The sequence below is a fragment of the Lagenorhynchus albirostris genome, chromosome 6 (assembly GCF_949774975.1).
Source record: "Lagenorhynchus albirostris chromosome 6, mLagAlb1.1, whole genome shotgun sequence".
NCBI classification, from domain to species: Eukaryota; Metazoa; Chordata; class Mammalia; order Artiodactyla; family Delphinidae; genus Lagenorhynchus; species Lagenorhynchus albirostris.
The window spans coordinates 65,405,764-65,424,684 of NC_083100.1; the positions used below are offsets into that span (position 1 = coordinate 65,405,764).

The 18,921-nt window shown below is 32.9% G+C and overlaps 1 protein-coding gene across 1 annotated transcript in view; it reads left to right on the forward strand.

The window, feature by feature from the left end:
• The first annotated feature begins 723 nt into the window (after positions 1–723).
• The window catches only part of SCN7A (sodium voltage-gated channel alpha subunit 7), a 62,591-nt gene continuing 44,393 nt past the window's right edge, over positions 724–18,921 (forward strand). Inside the window, exons 1-9 of the mRNA XM_060152728.1 lie at positions 724–1,008; positions 4,268–4,379; positions 4,891–4,981; positions 5,351–5,479; positions 6,866–6,957; positions 10,018–10,224; positions 12,409–12,478; positions 14,916–15,057; positions 18,618–18,824. Of these exons, the coding sequence (XP_060008711.1) occupies positions 784–1,008; positions 4,268–4,379; positions 4,891–4,981; positions 5,351–5,479; positions 6,866–6,957; positions 10,018–10,224; positions 12,409–12,478; positions 14,916–15,057; positions 18,618–18,824 (1,275 nt within the window). The 5' untranslated portion in view covers positions 724–783. The remainder of the gene's footprint in view (positions 1,009–4,267; positions 4,380–4,890; positions 4,982–5,350; positions 5,480–6,865; positions 6,958–10,017; positions 10,225–12,408; positions 12,479–14,915; positions 15,058–18,617; positions 18,825–18,921) is intronic.

The window sequence follows — 18,921 nt, forward strand, 5'->3', positions numbered from 1 at the left end:
ATGGGTAACTTTCAAGGCAATAAGTTTATATGTGTGTTTTTTTTTTTTTTTACAATGGCTAGAAGGTAAAAGAGTGATTCTAGTCTTGGGGAAAAACAACAAACTTTGTTTTTACTTGTTAAATTGCTGTTATTGGTGGATTGCCACATAGATGACTGAGGGAAGGGAGTGTTTGGGGAAATGTACTTGGTAAATACCCATGTACGGTAGTTAAAATTCTGTGTTTGCCTATGTATTTACCAAAAAGATGGATATAACTAGGGGAAAAGCAGAACTTTAAAGGATATCAAAGTTAAAATTTCAGAGGAAAAACTAAGTCAAAGGAATTAATCAGAGCTATAGGAAGAGATAAAGAAGAGGGGGCCCCCAGAGCCAATGAAAACTGAGTTTAGAGAAGGAAAGTCTAGTCAGTAGTTAAATACAGCTGAGAGTGAAATAATTGGATTTGGCCTTCCAACAATCTCTAGCCACTTTAGAACTCTTTCATTACAAGGGAGAAACTGAAAGGCAGATTTCAGTAAAAGAAAGAAGATTCAATGGATGAATAAATGAAATAGAATGAGTTATTTGTGAAATTACAAATTAAGTCTAATATTAAGTGAAACAAAACCAAGTTTAATGACTCAGATTTCTCTAAAGCTCAGGAATTTTCTTTGAATGCTTTTATTCAGTTTGCTCTTCTCTTTTATTCCTATCCTAGACTTTTAAAATTTAAAATTTTTCTTTATATACACAAATCTTATCTAGAACTGAAGAAAATACTTTTCAGGTGCAAAATTGGAAATGGCTTCCCCAGAACGTAAGGGCCTTGTCCCCTTCACCAGAGAGTCTCTTGAAGTTATGGAACAGCATAGTGCTAAAAAACACAGTGAGGAACACAAAGAAGATTTAAAGCCAAACACTGACTTGGAAGCTGGAAAAGAGCTGCCATTTGTTTATGGAAATCTTCCTAGAGCAATGGTGTCAGAGCCATTGGAAGATGTGGACCCATACTACAAGAATAAAATGGTAAGGATTAATTAAACTTATTATGACTATATTTTTATTCACTTTCCAGACATGTGAAAAATGTAATTGAGATAGGATGAAAGAAGATGGAAGAATAAGTGAAGAGGTAATTTTAAGTTACAGAAAACTGGATAAGAAATTTCACACATATTTGAGATTTTTATCAAAACCGAATATTTGCCTGGTAGGTTAGTTTGTTTAGGGTTACTTTACTTTGTATGTAACAGGCTATACTGTTATGCCTTGATGTAAATGATTTCTTTTATGTGAGCATAATGATTGGCTACTTAAGATTACTGATTTTAAAATAACTATCATGTAAAATTTCCATACTATGTACAGCAATTTCAACTGTTCAACTTGATGAGCTTACTCGGTAGTTAGGAAAATAAAGCCAATGTATATTTCATTCATAAATTTTATTCATTCATACAGTCACAGCCTCTCTATCCAGAGAATGATTTGAGGAACTTACTAAATATTTTGAACAATCCAAAAAGAAGCACAAAATGATAAAAATAAAAATAATTATGCTTAGAAAAGACAGATCTGTGTAGACTGACAAAGCTGGAAGAGTCTCTACTAAGAAAATAGAATTTGAGTTATAGCTTGGAGAACACTTCACATTTTTACAAGGCAAAGGGAAGCTCTTCAATGAACAGTCAGTCAATAGCAGATATTAATTCTGGAATAGGGAAGAGACAGGCTGATGATAGAACTAGAACCCTGTAGCTGTGTTGCAGATTGTGGGAAATAAGATAACAGAGATGGCAACATGGCTTTAATGTGGTGGCCAAAATACTGGTGTAATGAATGCAGTGTTTAAGTAAGATTAATCTAGAGATTCCTAAATTACTATTGCATGGAAGAGATAGGGTCAGAAAGATGAAATTAGAGAGAAAACAATTGAGGCCTGAAGTCAAGAGGTCTGGATTATAGGAGTGTCTTGGAGAGAGAGGTAACACACCCGAGACGAAATAGCAGGATTTGAAGACTGATTAATAATGCCAAGGTTTCCAGCTTGAAAGAATAGAAGTGCTTCTGACAAAAATGAAGTAACTATAAAGAAAGATCAAATTTGGGAGAGATGAGGATTAGTCCCATTGTAGACAAATGTAATTTGATATTCTTGTAGAGTGTTCAGTGATTTTACCAAATGGGTGAAATGGAAATGAATCACTTTCTGGACAGAAGGCAAAGTGAGAATTTTGTATAATCACAACTCTTTTGAATACTTTGCATGGTGGAAGCGTATTGACAATTTACAGTATAAATGTATATATTAACAAAAGACTCCAGTATCTCTGGTAGACTCCATGGGCATTATGCATCATTCGCTATAAAACACCTATAAAACCTTAAGAACATTTTAGTGAAAATGTAAGTCCTCATCTCAATTATCTCCGCTTTCACTTTTGCTATGCTTAAGTCATTAACAGTTGATATAACAGTAACCTTAAAGGTAACTCTATTATAGCAGAGTTCTGAGTTCTTTGTAGTGTTTACAGACGTGACAGACAAATCTAGGTGTGTTAGTGAAGACAAAATCAAAGATTTTGAAAAAAACCAAAAACGGTAAGGATACCTTAGTATAAAAAGTATTGTTATTAGTGATAACACAAAGATACTAAAAATTTTAATTATATTTAGTTTACTCTGTTAAAGATGGCATACAAATAAATAATTCTAAAATGAAATGAACAATTTCAGCACTTAAACATTAACTAGAAAATTATTCTATCTGGATCTACTCATTCCTTCACAAAGACATAAGTTGGTTGGCTACATCCTGTGTGAAGTTTGAAATTGTTTTGGAAAATACATGGAAAGCACATTTTAAACAATCAGATTTATTTTATTTGGCCCTTTTTACTTTCTTTTTGCTTTTAAAATGGAAAGAGGGACAATAACTACAATCAGGCCAAAATACACACAAATTGTATGTTGGAGAAGTGTTCCATTGAGGAGAATCAGAGCATGGTTTGTTTTCCATTTAGAATAGGTATCCATAAAATATCAATGAATATATATTTGTATATATAGACAAATATAAATACCAATGTATAGTCACATATACACTTCTGTATAATTATATATTAAATATAATATATATTTTAGTATATTATAATATATTTTATCACATTGCATTATACACTATACATTACTGTTACATAACTGTTACATTATACTCTATATAATGTTTACTATGTGTAATATAGTTATGCACACACCACAACAAATGAATTTTCCAAATGGGCATGTATATATAGTAAAAGTGCACATATGTATGTGTGTATATACTTATGTGCGTGTGTATATATATATACAGACATACACACATACATATACACTTTTACTGTGTATCCATATTTTACACACATATACATATACACACATATACATAAGTCCTTTTTAAAATGTTTCTGATTTTTCCCTTTTTTGGTTTAATATTTCTATATGCCAACATATTAGTTTTACATGATATAAACTTGTTTTAAATATGTTTATGTCGGGGCTTCCCTGGTGGCGCAGTGGTTGAGAGTTCGCCTGCCGATGCGGGGGACACGGGTTCTTGTCCCGGTTCGGGATGATCCCACATGTCGCGGAGCGTCTGGGCCCGTGAGCCATGGCCGCTGAGCCTGCGCGTCCAGAGCCTGTGCTCTGCAACGGGAGAGGCCACAACAGTGAGAGGCCCGTGTACCGCAAAAAAAAAAAAAAAATATATATATATATATATATATATATGTTTATGTCATTGATAATTTACAAGTGGGGTTTTATACCGTAGGTAATTACTAATGATTAATATAATGTTTGAGTGCATTCGGTCACTTTTACTACTATAATCCCATACCTTATTTGCTTCAAAATAAAATTAACTTATTTTACATTCATTGAATTTTAGTATGCTTAAATGCATACCCATGAGCCATCTGGATATAGATTTCTTTCTATTACATTAGTTTTGCAGGAAGACTTGAGGATTGGTGTGTGGCAAACAGTTTTCTTAGGTAGAACACTGTTTAAAAAAAAGTGATAGATAAGGCTAAATATAAGTAAAAATAGTTTAAAGAAAACTTTCCATTTGATTTAGTCTGTAAAAGGATATCAAAATGTAAGAAGTATAACTGTTAGACTTCATGACAAATGATCATTGGCAATATGCTTCATAATTGATGAGATCATAATTTCTCAGTTCTAATTTCAGTTGATGTTCTTTATTTTCATTTCACTTGATGTTCTTCTTTTCCTCTTACAGACTTTCATAGTATTAAATAAAAAGAGAACAGTATTCAGATTCAGTGCCACCTGGTGTACATTGTCTCCTTTCAATTCAGTTAGAAGAACAGCCATTAAGATTTTGGTACATCCATATCCTTTTCTGTTGGTTTTAAACTGTACTAATATCAAATGCAACTATTCTATTCAGATATTGCTGCAGTCTTTTTCTCTTTTTAATTTTCATTTTAGGTCATACTGAAATCTTGATTATAACTGCACTGTGTTCCATATTTGAAAGTACATTTAAAATATATTTTCTAGGGACTTTCCTGGTGGTCCGGCAGTTAAGACTCCGCACTTCCACTGCAGGGGGCTCAGGTTCGATCCCTGGTCAGGGAACTAAGATCCCACATGCCTCGTGGCCAAAAATATATATATATATATATATATATATATATATATAGTTTTCTTTTCTAGTACACACAACAGTAGTAAATGTTAACAAATCTTAGTAATCCTCATTGTTTTCAATATGAGGAGTATATTTTTTTGACATTTGAGAAACTATGTGATCTCATATGTGTAAATACATATAAACAGATTATAGAAACATGTATTTCCAATATTATTTTTATTAACATTATTCCTTGACGATAACTACCTTTTTCCGACTGTTAATTTTAATTAGCATCCTGATTGACTGCATATTTATGTCCATGACTGATTTGCCAAAATGGGGGCCAGCATTACAGTAAGTTATATAATTTTATTATGTATAATTGCATATATGATTATATTTTATATTTAATACATTGTGTTACAGTACATTATATATTACATAATATAGCAAATTAATATTTTTAATATATAATTTACATTGTACGTAATATAATATTTATACACATTCCACAATTAATTGATAGTCAAATTTCATGGTTAATGCTGTAAGACATAGCCCACTCTAGAAGCCCTAACTAAAGCCCTATCCTATGGTCGTCTGGTTGATTGGTTGCTTGGTTGCTTGGTTGCCAGATAATTATCCTCGACATAGTTCTTCAGAGTTGACGATGTATTAGTCTCACTTTTAATATGAAGTTATTATATGAAAACTTTTCTGCAGGAATACTTTGCTTGGAATTTATACATTTGAAATACTTGTAAAACTCATTGCAAGAGGCATCTGGGCAGGATCTTTTTATTTCTTTGGTGATCCATGGAACTGGCTCGATTTCAGTGTAACTTTGTTTGAGTGAGTATTTCTTTTAAGTTGCAAACATCTTAATACCTTGCTAAGAAAATGCTTTTCATAAAGAAACATTGAGGATGATAAAGTTTTCTGCCTGCAAAAATTCTGTGAGTAAAGAATAATTCATAAATCATAGCCATAATGAGCTCCCTCAGGCAGCTCCAACTGAACTAATCCTTAGAATATGCATTCAAAATTAAAGGAGTGGGATATTATCTCTGTAATCTACCCAAAGCAAAAACAATAGATTGAATTTTTGCATTTGAAGTGATTATTTTCAGTGAACAGAAAATCTCCTGAGAGTTTAAGAGAGGATCCTGACGTATTTGATTCTTCTCTAATCTACATTGCTTAAAAACAGTAAATATTCTAGTTATCAGAATAAGATATTTTATATGCACACATTTTTCTAGAATGATACATTAAGTTCTAATAATTTACATGTGTATTGATTTATTTAATCCTTCTACTAGTGTACTCTATTTTATGGCTAAAGAACTTGTCACTGGCATCAAACTTCTGTTAAAATAATTTAAAATAATACTCTATTTGTGGACTTGGGGTCAATTTTTTTGAAAAAGAAATAACCTTTATAAAGAACATAATTAGTTTCTGCCATGTTGTAAGCAGTCAAAACATAGTAGCTAATATCATTGAAATTATTATCACTACTACTTCTACTATTACTATTATTATTTCTGCTCTTGCCATTGCTATTAGCTAACACTTAGGTAACACAGCTAACATTTAGCCCTTAGTATGTGCCAGATGCTTTGCCATGAACTTTACATATATTAACTTATTTAATCCCCCCAAATCCTCAGAATTAGGAAGTATTATTATCCTTACTTTACGTTTGAGGAAACTAAGGCAAGAAAGATTAAGTAATTTAAATAGTGGAGCCTGTATTTCTACATGGTCAGTCTGGCTACAGAGTCTGTATCCTTAACCACTATACACCTTTACTTCTGCTGTCATCACCATCACCATTCTCATCATCATCATCACCTCATCACCATCATTATCATCACCAGAAGTTTAAATACTTAAATTTTATTCCTTTAAAAAACTGTGGATTTCCTTATTTTTAACTATCTCTTCGCCAATTAGATTCAAAGTATTTATGAACATAATATAGAGTATTTGATATGGAATTATGACTACTCAGAGTGTCAAGCTTTTATAAACTCTCATAATTTGTTTGTAGATCAATATTTACTTGGATACCTTGCACTATAGCAGTCTTTCCCTTCCAATCAATAATAAAACTGTTTGCAAAATGCAATAATGAAAGCAAGTGAAACATTTGGATATATGGTTTTAAAAATAAGTTTCAAATAGTATAAAGAGCCAATATGACTTCTAAATGACTCCAATTTAATCCCACAGGCATATATCAAGATATTCACCTCCAAACTTCATTTCAATATTTCGAATTACAAGAAATTTGAGAATTTTGAAAATTATTCCTTTAAACCAAGGTAAGAAAAGGCACTGAGTTCTTCATTTTGTTTCATGTACTTCTGTGTATTCATCTGAACACCCCTATTATTGCTTGAAGAAATGTTAAATTGAACAGTGTTTCAGATTTGGAATAAATGAATTATCTGATTTTCAAATTTATTTCAGTCACTCCTGGAACGGCAAGAAAGAAATATCACATTTTTTACTAATTTGAAATGGGTTCAATGCTTTTGATAATAAAATATAGAGCTCAATCAAAATATATTATTTTTCTATTTTTTTCTTTTTTACTTATTCTTATGTCTTAAATATGAACTTATAAAATTGTCCTTAGACTTCTGAGAGAGATAGCAGTTTAGACAGATATCTAATCTGTCCTCTTCTTTTCCTCACTGTGTCTAAAAACCAGTTGAAATGAACAAAGCAATATAAAATAAGATAAATTTCCTTTTGCTGTCAGTGCTTGGATAGGATGCATTCCACATGCCACAAAGTTTAAGAAGATTCTGCTAAATAAAGTGGAGCTGTGACCACATTGATGGAAGAAGCTGACAACTAATTTACACCTCCCATTCCGGAAAGAGTCTTAGAGAAGGCTACCAATACCTTCTGATTTGTTGTTCTGAATGAATAAAAACAATCAGCTAGGAAAACTTGACCCTGAGTTTTTTTTTGGCTTCTATGAGTCAGAGGTATTATGAAATAGTTGAACGAATAAACCCACAGGCAAGTGTGATAATACCAAAAATAAGATCTACAGGCAACTTTCATCCACTGGAACACCATGAAAAAGGCCAGATATATTGCATACTCTGTACTTGGAGAACAGACTGGGCAAAACAGCAAAAAAAGATTGGAGAAATATGGTAATGGATGCCTAACCTTGTGGATATACTGAAAGATTAAATAGTACACATTAAACAGGTGAATTGTGTGGTTTATAAATTATATCTCTTATTTTTCTTCTAATACATTGGCAATGAGATTTTTTTAAAATGTCCTAGCTTTAGTGAAGGCCTGACTATATATTTATAGTCTCTGGTTTATGCATTGGTTCAACATCTCAACAATTTGAACGTATGAATCGATACTTAAATATGGTCATATATTTTGATACAGAAATTCCATTTCTAATGTAATACTTTAAAAAGACTTGCATATGGCAAAAAAAATTAATAGTATTATTCCAGGTGGCAAAAGTAGCTATAAATATGTATTTCGGTATGATAGCAATTAAAATTGTATATCTACTCTAGATATCACATTTCTTTAACCACAGGAATAACTTTATTTCAACCCTATTCTATTACACTCAAGAAATCTAATCATCTGAGGGGGTCATTTAAAAAATAGATTTTCAATTCTCACAATGATATATGAAATAGGTATCACTATACCCATTTAAAAAATAATAAAACAAGCATAGAAATGTTGGTAACTTGCTCAGCGTCACAGAGCTAGTATATTCTCATCCATTGTTGAGCTGAGTAACTATTAGGATCATAAATTTAAACAGACCAACAAATAAAAAAGGAGCAAGGGAAAAAGAGAAGGAAGGAAGGAGGGAACTAACGAAGGAAGGATGGAAAGAAGGAAGGAAGCAAGGGAGGAAGGAAGGCTTATAGTAGTTTCATCAATGAAATTTAATTATGGGGTTTTTGTTGTTGCATCTTCTTGTTTTCTATGTTTTCAAAATTGAGCATGTATTATTTAATAATTAGAAAAATGACTGTTCTTAAATAAATCTAGCTTTAAAGTTGAATTCTCGATTAGTAAGTATTCTGATATAAATACAGCCACATATAATCACAGTTATGTGTTATTCTCATTTCTAATCATTAAAAGTTTTTCATGTTTTACTTAATCAGCTCCAAAAATTGAGTTCTTAAAAAGTTAATGAGATAGCCACTATGGAGAACAGTATGGAGGTTCCTTAAAAAACTAAAAATAGAACTACCATATGAATCAGCAAGCCCACTACTGGGCATATACCCTGAGAAAACCATAATTCAAAAAGAGTCATGTACCACAATGTTCACTGCAGCTCTATTTACAATAGCCAGGACATGGAAGTAACCTAAGTGTCCATCAACAGATGAATGGATAAAGAAGATGTGGCACATATATACAATGGAATATTACTCAGCCATAAAAAGAAACGAAATTGAGTTATTTGTAGTGAGGTGGATGGACCTAGAGTCTGTCATACAGAGTGAAGTAAGTCAGAAAGAGAAAAACAAATACCATATGCTAACACATATATATGGAATCTAAGAAAAAAAAAATCGTCATGAAGAACCTAGGGGCAAGATGGGAATAAAGACACAGACCTGCTAGAGAATGGACTTGAGGATATGGGGAGGGGGAACGGTAAGCTGGGACAAAGTGAGAGAGTGGTATGGACATATATACACTACCAAAAGTAAAATAGATAGCTAGTGGGAAGCAGCCGCATAGCACAGGGAGATCAGCTCAGTTGTTTGTGACCACCTAGAGGGGTGGGATAGGGAGGGTGGGAGGGAGGGAGATGCAAGAGGGAAGAGATATGGGGATATATGTATATGTATAACTGATTCACTTTGTTATAAAGCAGAAACTAACACACCATTGTAAAGCAATTATACTCCAATAAAGATGTTTAAAAAAAAAGTTAATGAAAGAATGTATAGAATACCGCTATTTCAAACTATTTCTTGTTTCAACATTTGCAACCCATGTTGATTTTTAACTCTACGCCTTTACCTATGCTTATAAATAATGGTGATTGGTATGAAAAGCAATAGCCAAGAGAGAAGGCCTGTTCTTTATGTAGTAAAGAGAAACAAACAAATAACTAATTTAAAAATACTAAGTTATGTCTAAATTATTGCCAGGTGTAATAAATTAGCAATCATACAGAAACCTCAGAGTTAAGGGTTTTATTCATTTTAGTCATTGGACCTAGATAATGGTGAACTAAATTATAAAACACAAAGCTATTGATTTCGATGGCATCTGCATTTGCCATGGGAGAAGTTTGCTAATCCTGCTTTACTAAGATATTTTATTTTATCGAAAACAAACCTTTCTCTTTTCAGGTCTGAAGTCTTTTGTAGGGATCCTGATCCATTGTTTGAAGAAACTCACTGGGGTCATTATCCTAACTCTCTTCTTTCTGAGCATATTTTCTCTAATTGGGATGGAGCTCTTCATGGGCAACCTGAAGCATAAATGTTTGCGATGGCCCCAAGAAAATGAAACTGAAACACTGCATAACAGAACTGGAAACCCTTATTATATTCGAGGTAAGAATCCCTTGCATCTATATCAAAAAAATTAAAACTTTTCTTACTGGCAAAACATTCTTCACAGAAATATTGAACATTCAATTTCAGAACAAATTTGACTTCAGAACAACCTTCATATAAATGCCATAACTATGCTCAAGTACTAATTTGGATCAGTTTCCTTTATCAGGATAATAAAGTTCCAAATCTTCAGACAGTTAGATCAGGGAAACCTAACTTTGGAATTGCTAAAACTTGCAAGTTTTATCCTTTCATAAATAAATAAATATGACCAAAGTCTTAATTGCAATTTTATCAGAGTACAATCCTCATGATACTACCTTTCTTCGATAAAGTTGTTTAAAATTTAAACGTAAGTGTACACATTATAAACTTTGGGGTGATCATATAAATCAAAAAATGACCTACAATATAGAAATTCTTACTATTGTTGTATTTCAATTGCTGCTGCTCATTTTAAATGCTTTGAGTTATACTTTGATGAATAATGAAAATATTTTAGGCTAACAGAAATAATGTCAAACAAGTATTGCTTAGCCCTTATACATAAGTAATTCACATGCCTGATCACATATCTTCACCATAATCCTGCAGAGAAGACATGAATAACCCCTGTTACCAACAGGGAAACAGAAGTAAAGAGAAATTTTGTGAATGTTCTAGCATACTATAACCACTCGGTGGCAAAACTAGGATTCTAGCCAAGCTCCATCTGGCTTTAAAACCCATTCCATTTTCACCAGGCCATACTCTCTTATTAGATTTTTCCCTCATATTAAAATCATCAGCTCCTTTCTGACAGTATTTAGAAAAAACCAAAAGCATATTGTTCAACTAATAAAAATAAAATATTGTTTAACCTTAAGTAGTCCTTCTACCTTAATTTTATTTATACTTTGGATTTAATAAGTTCTAAAACAAATCTTAATAAATTTTACTCTTTGGTTTATCCCATAATATGATTATGATGCAAGTAATGCAAAATTATTAGTATATATGTGAAATGTTTCCTTATTATGTAGGTCTATTTCATGGTCTTAATTCTAGTGATAAGAACAATAGGAGATGGATGTTAAATCTTAGATTCCAAATGAAATCCCCTTTAACTTCTTTGATGTTGTAATAAAAATATGCTAATTACTAAAAATTTTGCTATTTCACTGGTTATTGCTAAGAAAATAGAGTCCAAGTTCTTTTCTTTGTTAAAGTATGTATCTTATAATGAAATCATTTTAAAGATTATCACTTTCATATTTGTCCAATTCTAGTCATTCCATTTTCTCAAATAGCATGTTAGGAATTGCTGGAAATATATTTGCAAAACATTATTTAACCTAATTTCCATGTCGTAGTCCTTGTATTTAGAAGAGCACTTGGGACTGCTCAGTTCTAATGTCAAATTTCATTTGTTTTTTGACAGTCACTCAAAAGTTTTGATTAATGGTTCCTAACTATGATTTTTTAATTCTTCTAAAATTATTTTAGGTGACAAATTAAAGTGACATTTTCTGAGATTGGTGTAATTCAATTTTGTATACACACACACACACACACACACACACACACTCACCAGGACTGATCTCATGGGTTTGATTTGTGTGATTTGAATTCAGAACCTAAAAAGCAATGCTACTAAGCATGTATGTTCCCAACCCTGGTAACTGATATCTATAAATACACAATTTACATTTTGATTGATAGCAGATAAAAATACCTGGATGAATTCTACGGGCTATGACTCAGATTAGCTCAGATTATGATTTAAACTAGGTGATATCAGGACAAGTAATTAGGCGGCACTGGACACTCATTGTAGAAAAGTAAGCTGCAAAGTGGGAAGAGAATGGAAATTAAACCCAGAGACAGAAAACTCTGGCCTTCTATTCAGGAAGATCATCAGGAATAAATCCTGGAAGGAATAATCCTCCGTTTTCAAATAGATTAGTCTTGGGAATTTTTCTTTCAGGGTCTGGTCATACCTGGCTGGAGTAGATCTTTTGGCCTGTACACTGGATGCTAGGACAGCCTCCTAGATTTAAAAGAAAAGCGGGGGAGGCAGGCTCTATGCTCCTTCCTTCTCACTGTACAGAAGTATGTTCATCTGTACAGATTTAATTGGGTTTCAGATATGCTGTCCACTCAAGATTAGATATGGAATATCATTTCTTTCCTATTTTTCAGAAACAGAAAACTTTTATTATTTGGAAGGAGAAAGATATGCTCTTCTTTGTGGCAACAGAACAGATGCTGGGTAAGTGGTATTAATGTTTTCTTCTATTGTAACCAGAAGTGAGGTCTGGCTGTTCAACGCTCAAAAGCCGGTAAAAAGGCCAGCTTGGTGGGAAGGAAAGTTTGCTTTATTTTGGGTACCAGCAACCGTGAGCAGGGAGTGGGGTGGGGAGAGGACGGAAGCCTGTGTCCAATGGCCGACTCTGACCCCACCGCCCTGATAATCAGGGAGCAAGAGCTTTTATAGATGGAGGGAGGGGGCTACAGGCAGGAACAGCACAGCCAGCTCTGACAGACATCTTGATATTGGTCATCGGTGGTCTGACCAGCATCATTTTGATTGTTTTAAGTACAGTTAATCTTCAGTTCCAGGGTCGGTTTGTTCCCATTTCCTTGAGGCCAGTTCTTGGAATTATGGCAGCTCATGTCACGGCTACAGTCTGGTCTTCATGTAGTTAACTTCTTCCACCTGGTGGGGATTTCATCATCTATAGACAGCTCACAGGATATGGCTCAGAATATTATCTGTAGCCCTTGAAAAGGAACTAAAGGTCCTTAACTATGTTTAATGACTAAACTATTATTATTTGGTCTCCTTTGACTGTTTTCCTTTGTTTCTACTTTTTCTCACTTCTCCGATTAAACTTATTCTTTGGTTAAAGTTTTTCCACAGACAAAAGTCAGGATGAAGACATGGGAGAGCAAGGACCATAGGGTCCTGCTCCGTTTCAGTATCCCTGATCAATAGTATTTATTTAATGATTATTGCTTTTATTAATGGTTCCCATTTGATTACATAATCTCATTTTACCATCAAAACCATGCTGAGAAGTGTACAATATGGAATACTATTAATCTGATTTTACAGAAAAAAGTATAATGGATAGACTAGCTAAATGGTTTATTCAAGGTCAAGAAGTTAGCAAATGGAAGAGCTGGGACTTAAATAAGAATCTGATTTTCTGTTTTCAGTGTGCCCCAGAGCTAATAGGAATTATCAAGAAAGACAATGTAATCTGTTCTTCAGCCCGAAGACTTTGAAGAAAAAAAAATTAAAGATATGATGTTATTTCACTTATTTTATGACTTGTATGTCTTTAATGAATATAATTTACATTAATCACAAGCTGATTGCTCTTAAAAACAGTACTTATAAATAATTCTTCAGTGAGATGACAAAACTCTCAAGTTTTATTGTCCTATAATTTCAGATGAAGAGATAAGAAGGTACTATGCAGTACTAAGAAGGTACACAGCAGTACTATGACTCAATTCCTTATGTTACTTCCCTAAGCCGAGATGACTTGACACCCATTTGTAAACTCAGCTCTTTCTTAGACGCTCTGGGCACAGATTGACAAAAAAGCACACGGGAGAGGGGTACATGAGTTATGTAGTTTAGTTGTATTAAGGTGATTTAGACATATTGTTGCTTACTCAACTCTTTTTGCCACCCTACTTCTGGGCTTCCTTTCTGTTTTCAAGTCCAGATTGTGATTTCATCGCATCGTTTCTGCCCCATCCCACTCAAGCTAACCCTTTCAATGGACATTCCAAATTAAATTTGACCTGAAATGCATGTTGGAGATATCTGGTCATGGATAGACAGAATCACAATGATATAGTATGTCAAGGCCAGAAGAGAAAGTCATACAGCGTTTCACCTGCAGCCATCATACTTTGCTGCATGGTAAACTATCCTAAAAGTTGGTGCTTTAAGACAAGAACAAAAATTCATTTGTTCAGATTCTGTAGGTCAGCAATTTAACAAGCCTCAACACACAAGTACTTTTTAAACCTCTGTTTGCATCACAATTGTTAACCATTAACAAGTATGCAAAACAAGTTACATGGCCAAAGTTCCAATAATGTAGAAGGAACTACAGAAAGTTGTGGATGGAGGAAGCATGATTTATTGGACCACTACTGTCATAATGGACCACAACACCCAAGCCCCAGTAGGTAAAAGTATGAAGACTCCATGAAAGGAAATGAAATAAATATTTAATCATCTTTCTACCAAACTTCCAGTTCTGCTTATAAATTATTGATAATAAAATTTTTCTCACCCTTGAATAATGGGATGTAAGGGTTTGAGATGATATCATTTAAAAATTAAACCCTAAACTACTACAGTTTTATTTTTATCAGTGTTATTTTCCGTCAGTTATACTTTCACTTTGATACTGGGTAGTAAAGAAATCTTTAACAAAAGGCTTAGCAAAAACCATTTGTGAGGCCCTGTTGTCTTTTAGTTTAATTAACACTGTTCACTTATATCAACTTAAAATCTAACTCATATGCAGCTTTTTCCGCCGGGAACTGTTTGGGAGAAGACTACTTCCTGTGGAAGAGGGAGCCCTTTATTATTCATGGGCAGATGTTATATATTTATGATTTGACCATAATCTGAAAGTCACCTAAGAGTAAACAGTTTTTCTTTTCTGTGTCTTAATTAGTCAGTGTCCTGAAGGATATGTGTGTGTAAAAGCTGGTGTAAATCCTGATTATGGCTACACAAATTTTGACAGTTTTGGCTGGACCTTATTAGCCCTATTTCGGTTAATGATGCAGGATTACCCTGAAGCACTTTATCACCAGGTAAGAACACAGAGAATCTGCACTGCACAGAAAAATGGTGCCATGCTCCTCCTTTCTGAAATAATGATCAAATATAATACACTGTATTAAATTTTTATGTGAAGAAGAATTTGAGGACAGAAGAAAAGAGGACGAGAATAACCTAATGTCAAACTCTATGTTAAAACTGAGCCCAAGTCTGTGTTCTTATGTATGGTATTGATATCTTATTTAATCTTTGAAACAATCCTACAAGGATATAAATATGTATATGCGCTTTTTTATGAAGACCCTAAGATCAGAGCATTTAGGTAATCTCCCCAAAGTTAAAACACATGTATCTGCCAGAGATCACTATACTGCTCTGTGGTCTCAAGACGTTTGACATTAACTAAGTAAAGAGCATTTCTAAGTACTAATTCTTTAGACAAAAAAACTGAACCTATGAGATTACCATGTATTAAGAAATTATTTGTTGAATGCCCACAATGTACTCCTTCTCTTTAATTCTCTATTTCTTCTCATTCTCCTTTAATATTCAATCAGGCTCCAGTTGTAATAGCAGAAAGCCTGCTGTTATGAGACTTGAAATCAAAATGCTGAGAGTCCTCCTTTATAACTGATGATTTGTGTGCCATAGTGTCTCAGAAGGATATAATACGTGCTCATTAAAATAGAGATTCAATTTTTCTTTTAAGAAAAGTTCCAGTATAGTGGAATATGCAGTGTCATTTCAGCAGCATGGTTAATATCGAAGGATATTAGATAAAATAAGTAAATTACTTTAAATTCCAAAAGTATTTACAGTTGAAGAAGAGCACTCTTTTTAAACACACACACCATACTTTTTATGATTGAATAAATTATGGTGTGTGTGTATGTGTGTTTACAGGCCATTAATAATGATAAGGATAATATAATATATTTTTGGCACAAAGATTCATAATATATTATTAAATGAAAATCAAGTAAACCAAACATGCTTGTAGTATAATTATATTTCTAGTAAAAGTACATGAAAATATTACAAGTGATTTTTTTCTTTATGCAAACTATATTTTTCTAATTTTGTAAGAGTAGTTATATTGTTATTTCCCAAAATTTTGACAAGCATCAATGCCTCCACCACAACACTGTAAACTTCTTATTTCTAAAATAATCTCATCATGTTATTCTCCTTCTAACAATCCTTCAGTGATTTCCAAATTTCTGTGAGATGAAGTTCAAAGTCCATATGCATTGTCCATAGTGCCCTTTAAAATCTAGTCTCAGCATTTGTTGCCAGATTCATTTCCCAAAATATCCCAATATATACTCTCTGCTTTATTTCAGTCAAAAAGATTTGCTGTTTCCTAAATGACCTTTTCCTGTAATTTCTTGTTTCAGTGTGTACAAATTCAAGTTTCTTCCATCTTCAGTCTCATGCCTCAGATTTTTGCCTCCAAGCTATATTTCTTTTTTGAGCTTTTCCCCAACCTCTTCTTTTAGAGCTGGACATATTCTACATCAGAATTCCATGGTACCCTATAATTGCCTCAGGTAGTGCTTATTTTAATTGCTTGTTCAGCATTTCCTCCCACTAGGAGATACACTACCTAAGAAGAAGTATTTGGTCTTATTTTAATTTTTGTATTCTCAGCATCTAACACATAGAAATGTTTGATGAAGTTTTAATAAACAAAAATATAAGTAAATATTCATGGGTTATGTTACTTTATATAATAGTGAACGTCTTGCCTTTTTTTTTACAGCTTTCAAAGTGCGTTAGCTAATTTTCTTGGTAACATTGGTCTAAAGGAAATCCTCTCATACAACCAGTGAAATGAGAAATCAGTTTGGGAGTGCCCTGGTGCTGGAGTCTTACAGGACCTTCATCATTATTGTACTCTAAATTTTTATTGACTAGTGTAGATAAGGTTTGCTTTGATTTGGACTTGTTTTTTACTCTGAGCATTGCCCTACTGAACTAGACTGACTGTGGCTAGGGAAATTTGGTAATTATTCCCAAAGAGTACAGCTCATGTTTTAGAGGATATCATTCTCCGTTCATTCAACAAATATTTATTTGACCCAAGTACTCTTTGATACAGCATCAGTACGGAAATGAACAAAGCAGATTGTCAATCCTCATGGAATGGAGTTATGTTTAGCAATAGTTAACGTAATGCATACTTGCCATGAGCTAAGATCGTCTCATACATTGTTTCATTTGATTTTCATAACAAATCTATGACAAAGGGGTATAATTAGCCCCTATTTCCTGCTAAAATATAATAGAACTAGAATTTGTATACTTTTCCATTCTAATAAGATTGTATACTTTTATTCTCCATCAGCTTCATATAGGGGAAAGAGCAAAAGTTTTGAATTCAGGCATTCCCCCACAGTTGTGAGATCTTTGCCTGTCTAATTTTCATCTCTTTTCTATGTGGTAAATACCACACAAATGTTTTGCCCAGAATTAATAAAATGATAACCATAAAGTATTTATTAATATACATGTCCTGCAGTGTACTCCATGATATCTATTACTAACTCCTGAATATACTGTAAATGACAGCCATTTAGTAGGAAAAATATTTAACCACATCCTAAATAGCTGACTCACTGGGATAATCGAGTTTATTAAAAATACCTTTAAAGAAAAACATACTATAGATTAATAAGAAACTATTTCTGACTAAATGTTAGAAGGTCGTATTAATTTGTAAACATTCTTAACTCTGTTATATCAACACAGTATTTTCTATAAATACCTGTCTATTGATTCAAATGAATACTTAAAAATTAAAACTATTCCCATTTGTTTTCTTGAAATTTGTTCATATACTTTTAATCAATGAAGATAAATCAGTGGACTATATTTTAGATTTGTCATATCTACTTATAAATTTAAAAGTTTTCTGATATATCTTAGGTAATTATTATGAAATAAAAGCTAGTCAATGCGCAGTTTGGAAATCTACAGTTTTGTATTTTTCTATCCACAAATGACTTCATATAAGTGAATGATATAAGTTTCCTTTGTGATTTGTCTAGAGGTTCATCAACAAAGCAGGTATTCCGACAGATATAGAAATATTCCTGTTCCTCACCCCTTTGAATAGACCTGATTTTGTACCTAGTTGTGATGTTTCCATAAAGTTCAGAGGAAAGTAATCTCCAAACAGTCATTCTTTGACTTTATTATACTTCGTATAGTTAAAGATTCTACTTCAAAGTAAATAATCTTTCATATTTAGACTGTCCAGCTTTCTTTATTGAAAGATGACAGTTTTTTCCTTTCAACATGTTTACTCTGTTAATGAAGACATAAAAGTCAGATGTTCAGCCTGAATTAATTAAATTACTAAATTCTTCCCTGGTTTTGTACCATATATTTTGTACCTTACATATATGTCTAAATTGAAGAGCTTTCATTTATTTCTCCAGGTAGAGCCAGTACTTAAGCTGTCTTGTGATTACATTCCACTTATAACTAAATTATTTTCATAACAAAATTTCATTTTTCATTTTAAAATAACAGATTGCAGGAAGACAAATAACGTTTCCTCTCTGTCCTGTTTTCCACCTTTCCTTAGATCCTTTATGCTTCTGGGAAGGTCTACATGATATTTTTTGTTGTGATAAGTTTTTGGTTTGCCTTTTATATGGCAAGTTTGTTCTTAGGCATACTTGCTATCTCCTGTGAAGAAGAAAAGCAGAGAGCTGCTGAAAAAGCTAAGAAGATTGAGCCGGAGCTTCAGCAGGCTTTAACGGAACTTCAAGAAGGAAATAAAGCAGCAGAGGTACAGATTTTTTAAATGCTTTTTTGGAGTCAGAGTTTATCTTCTTGGAGCATATTGTCTTCTAATAGATGCTCAATATCTGTGTGTGGTACATAAT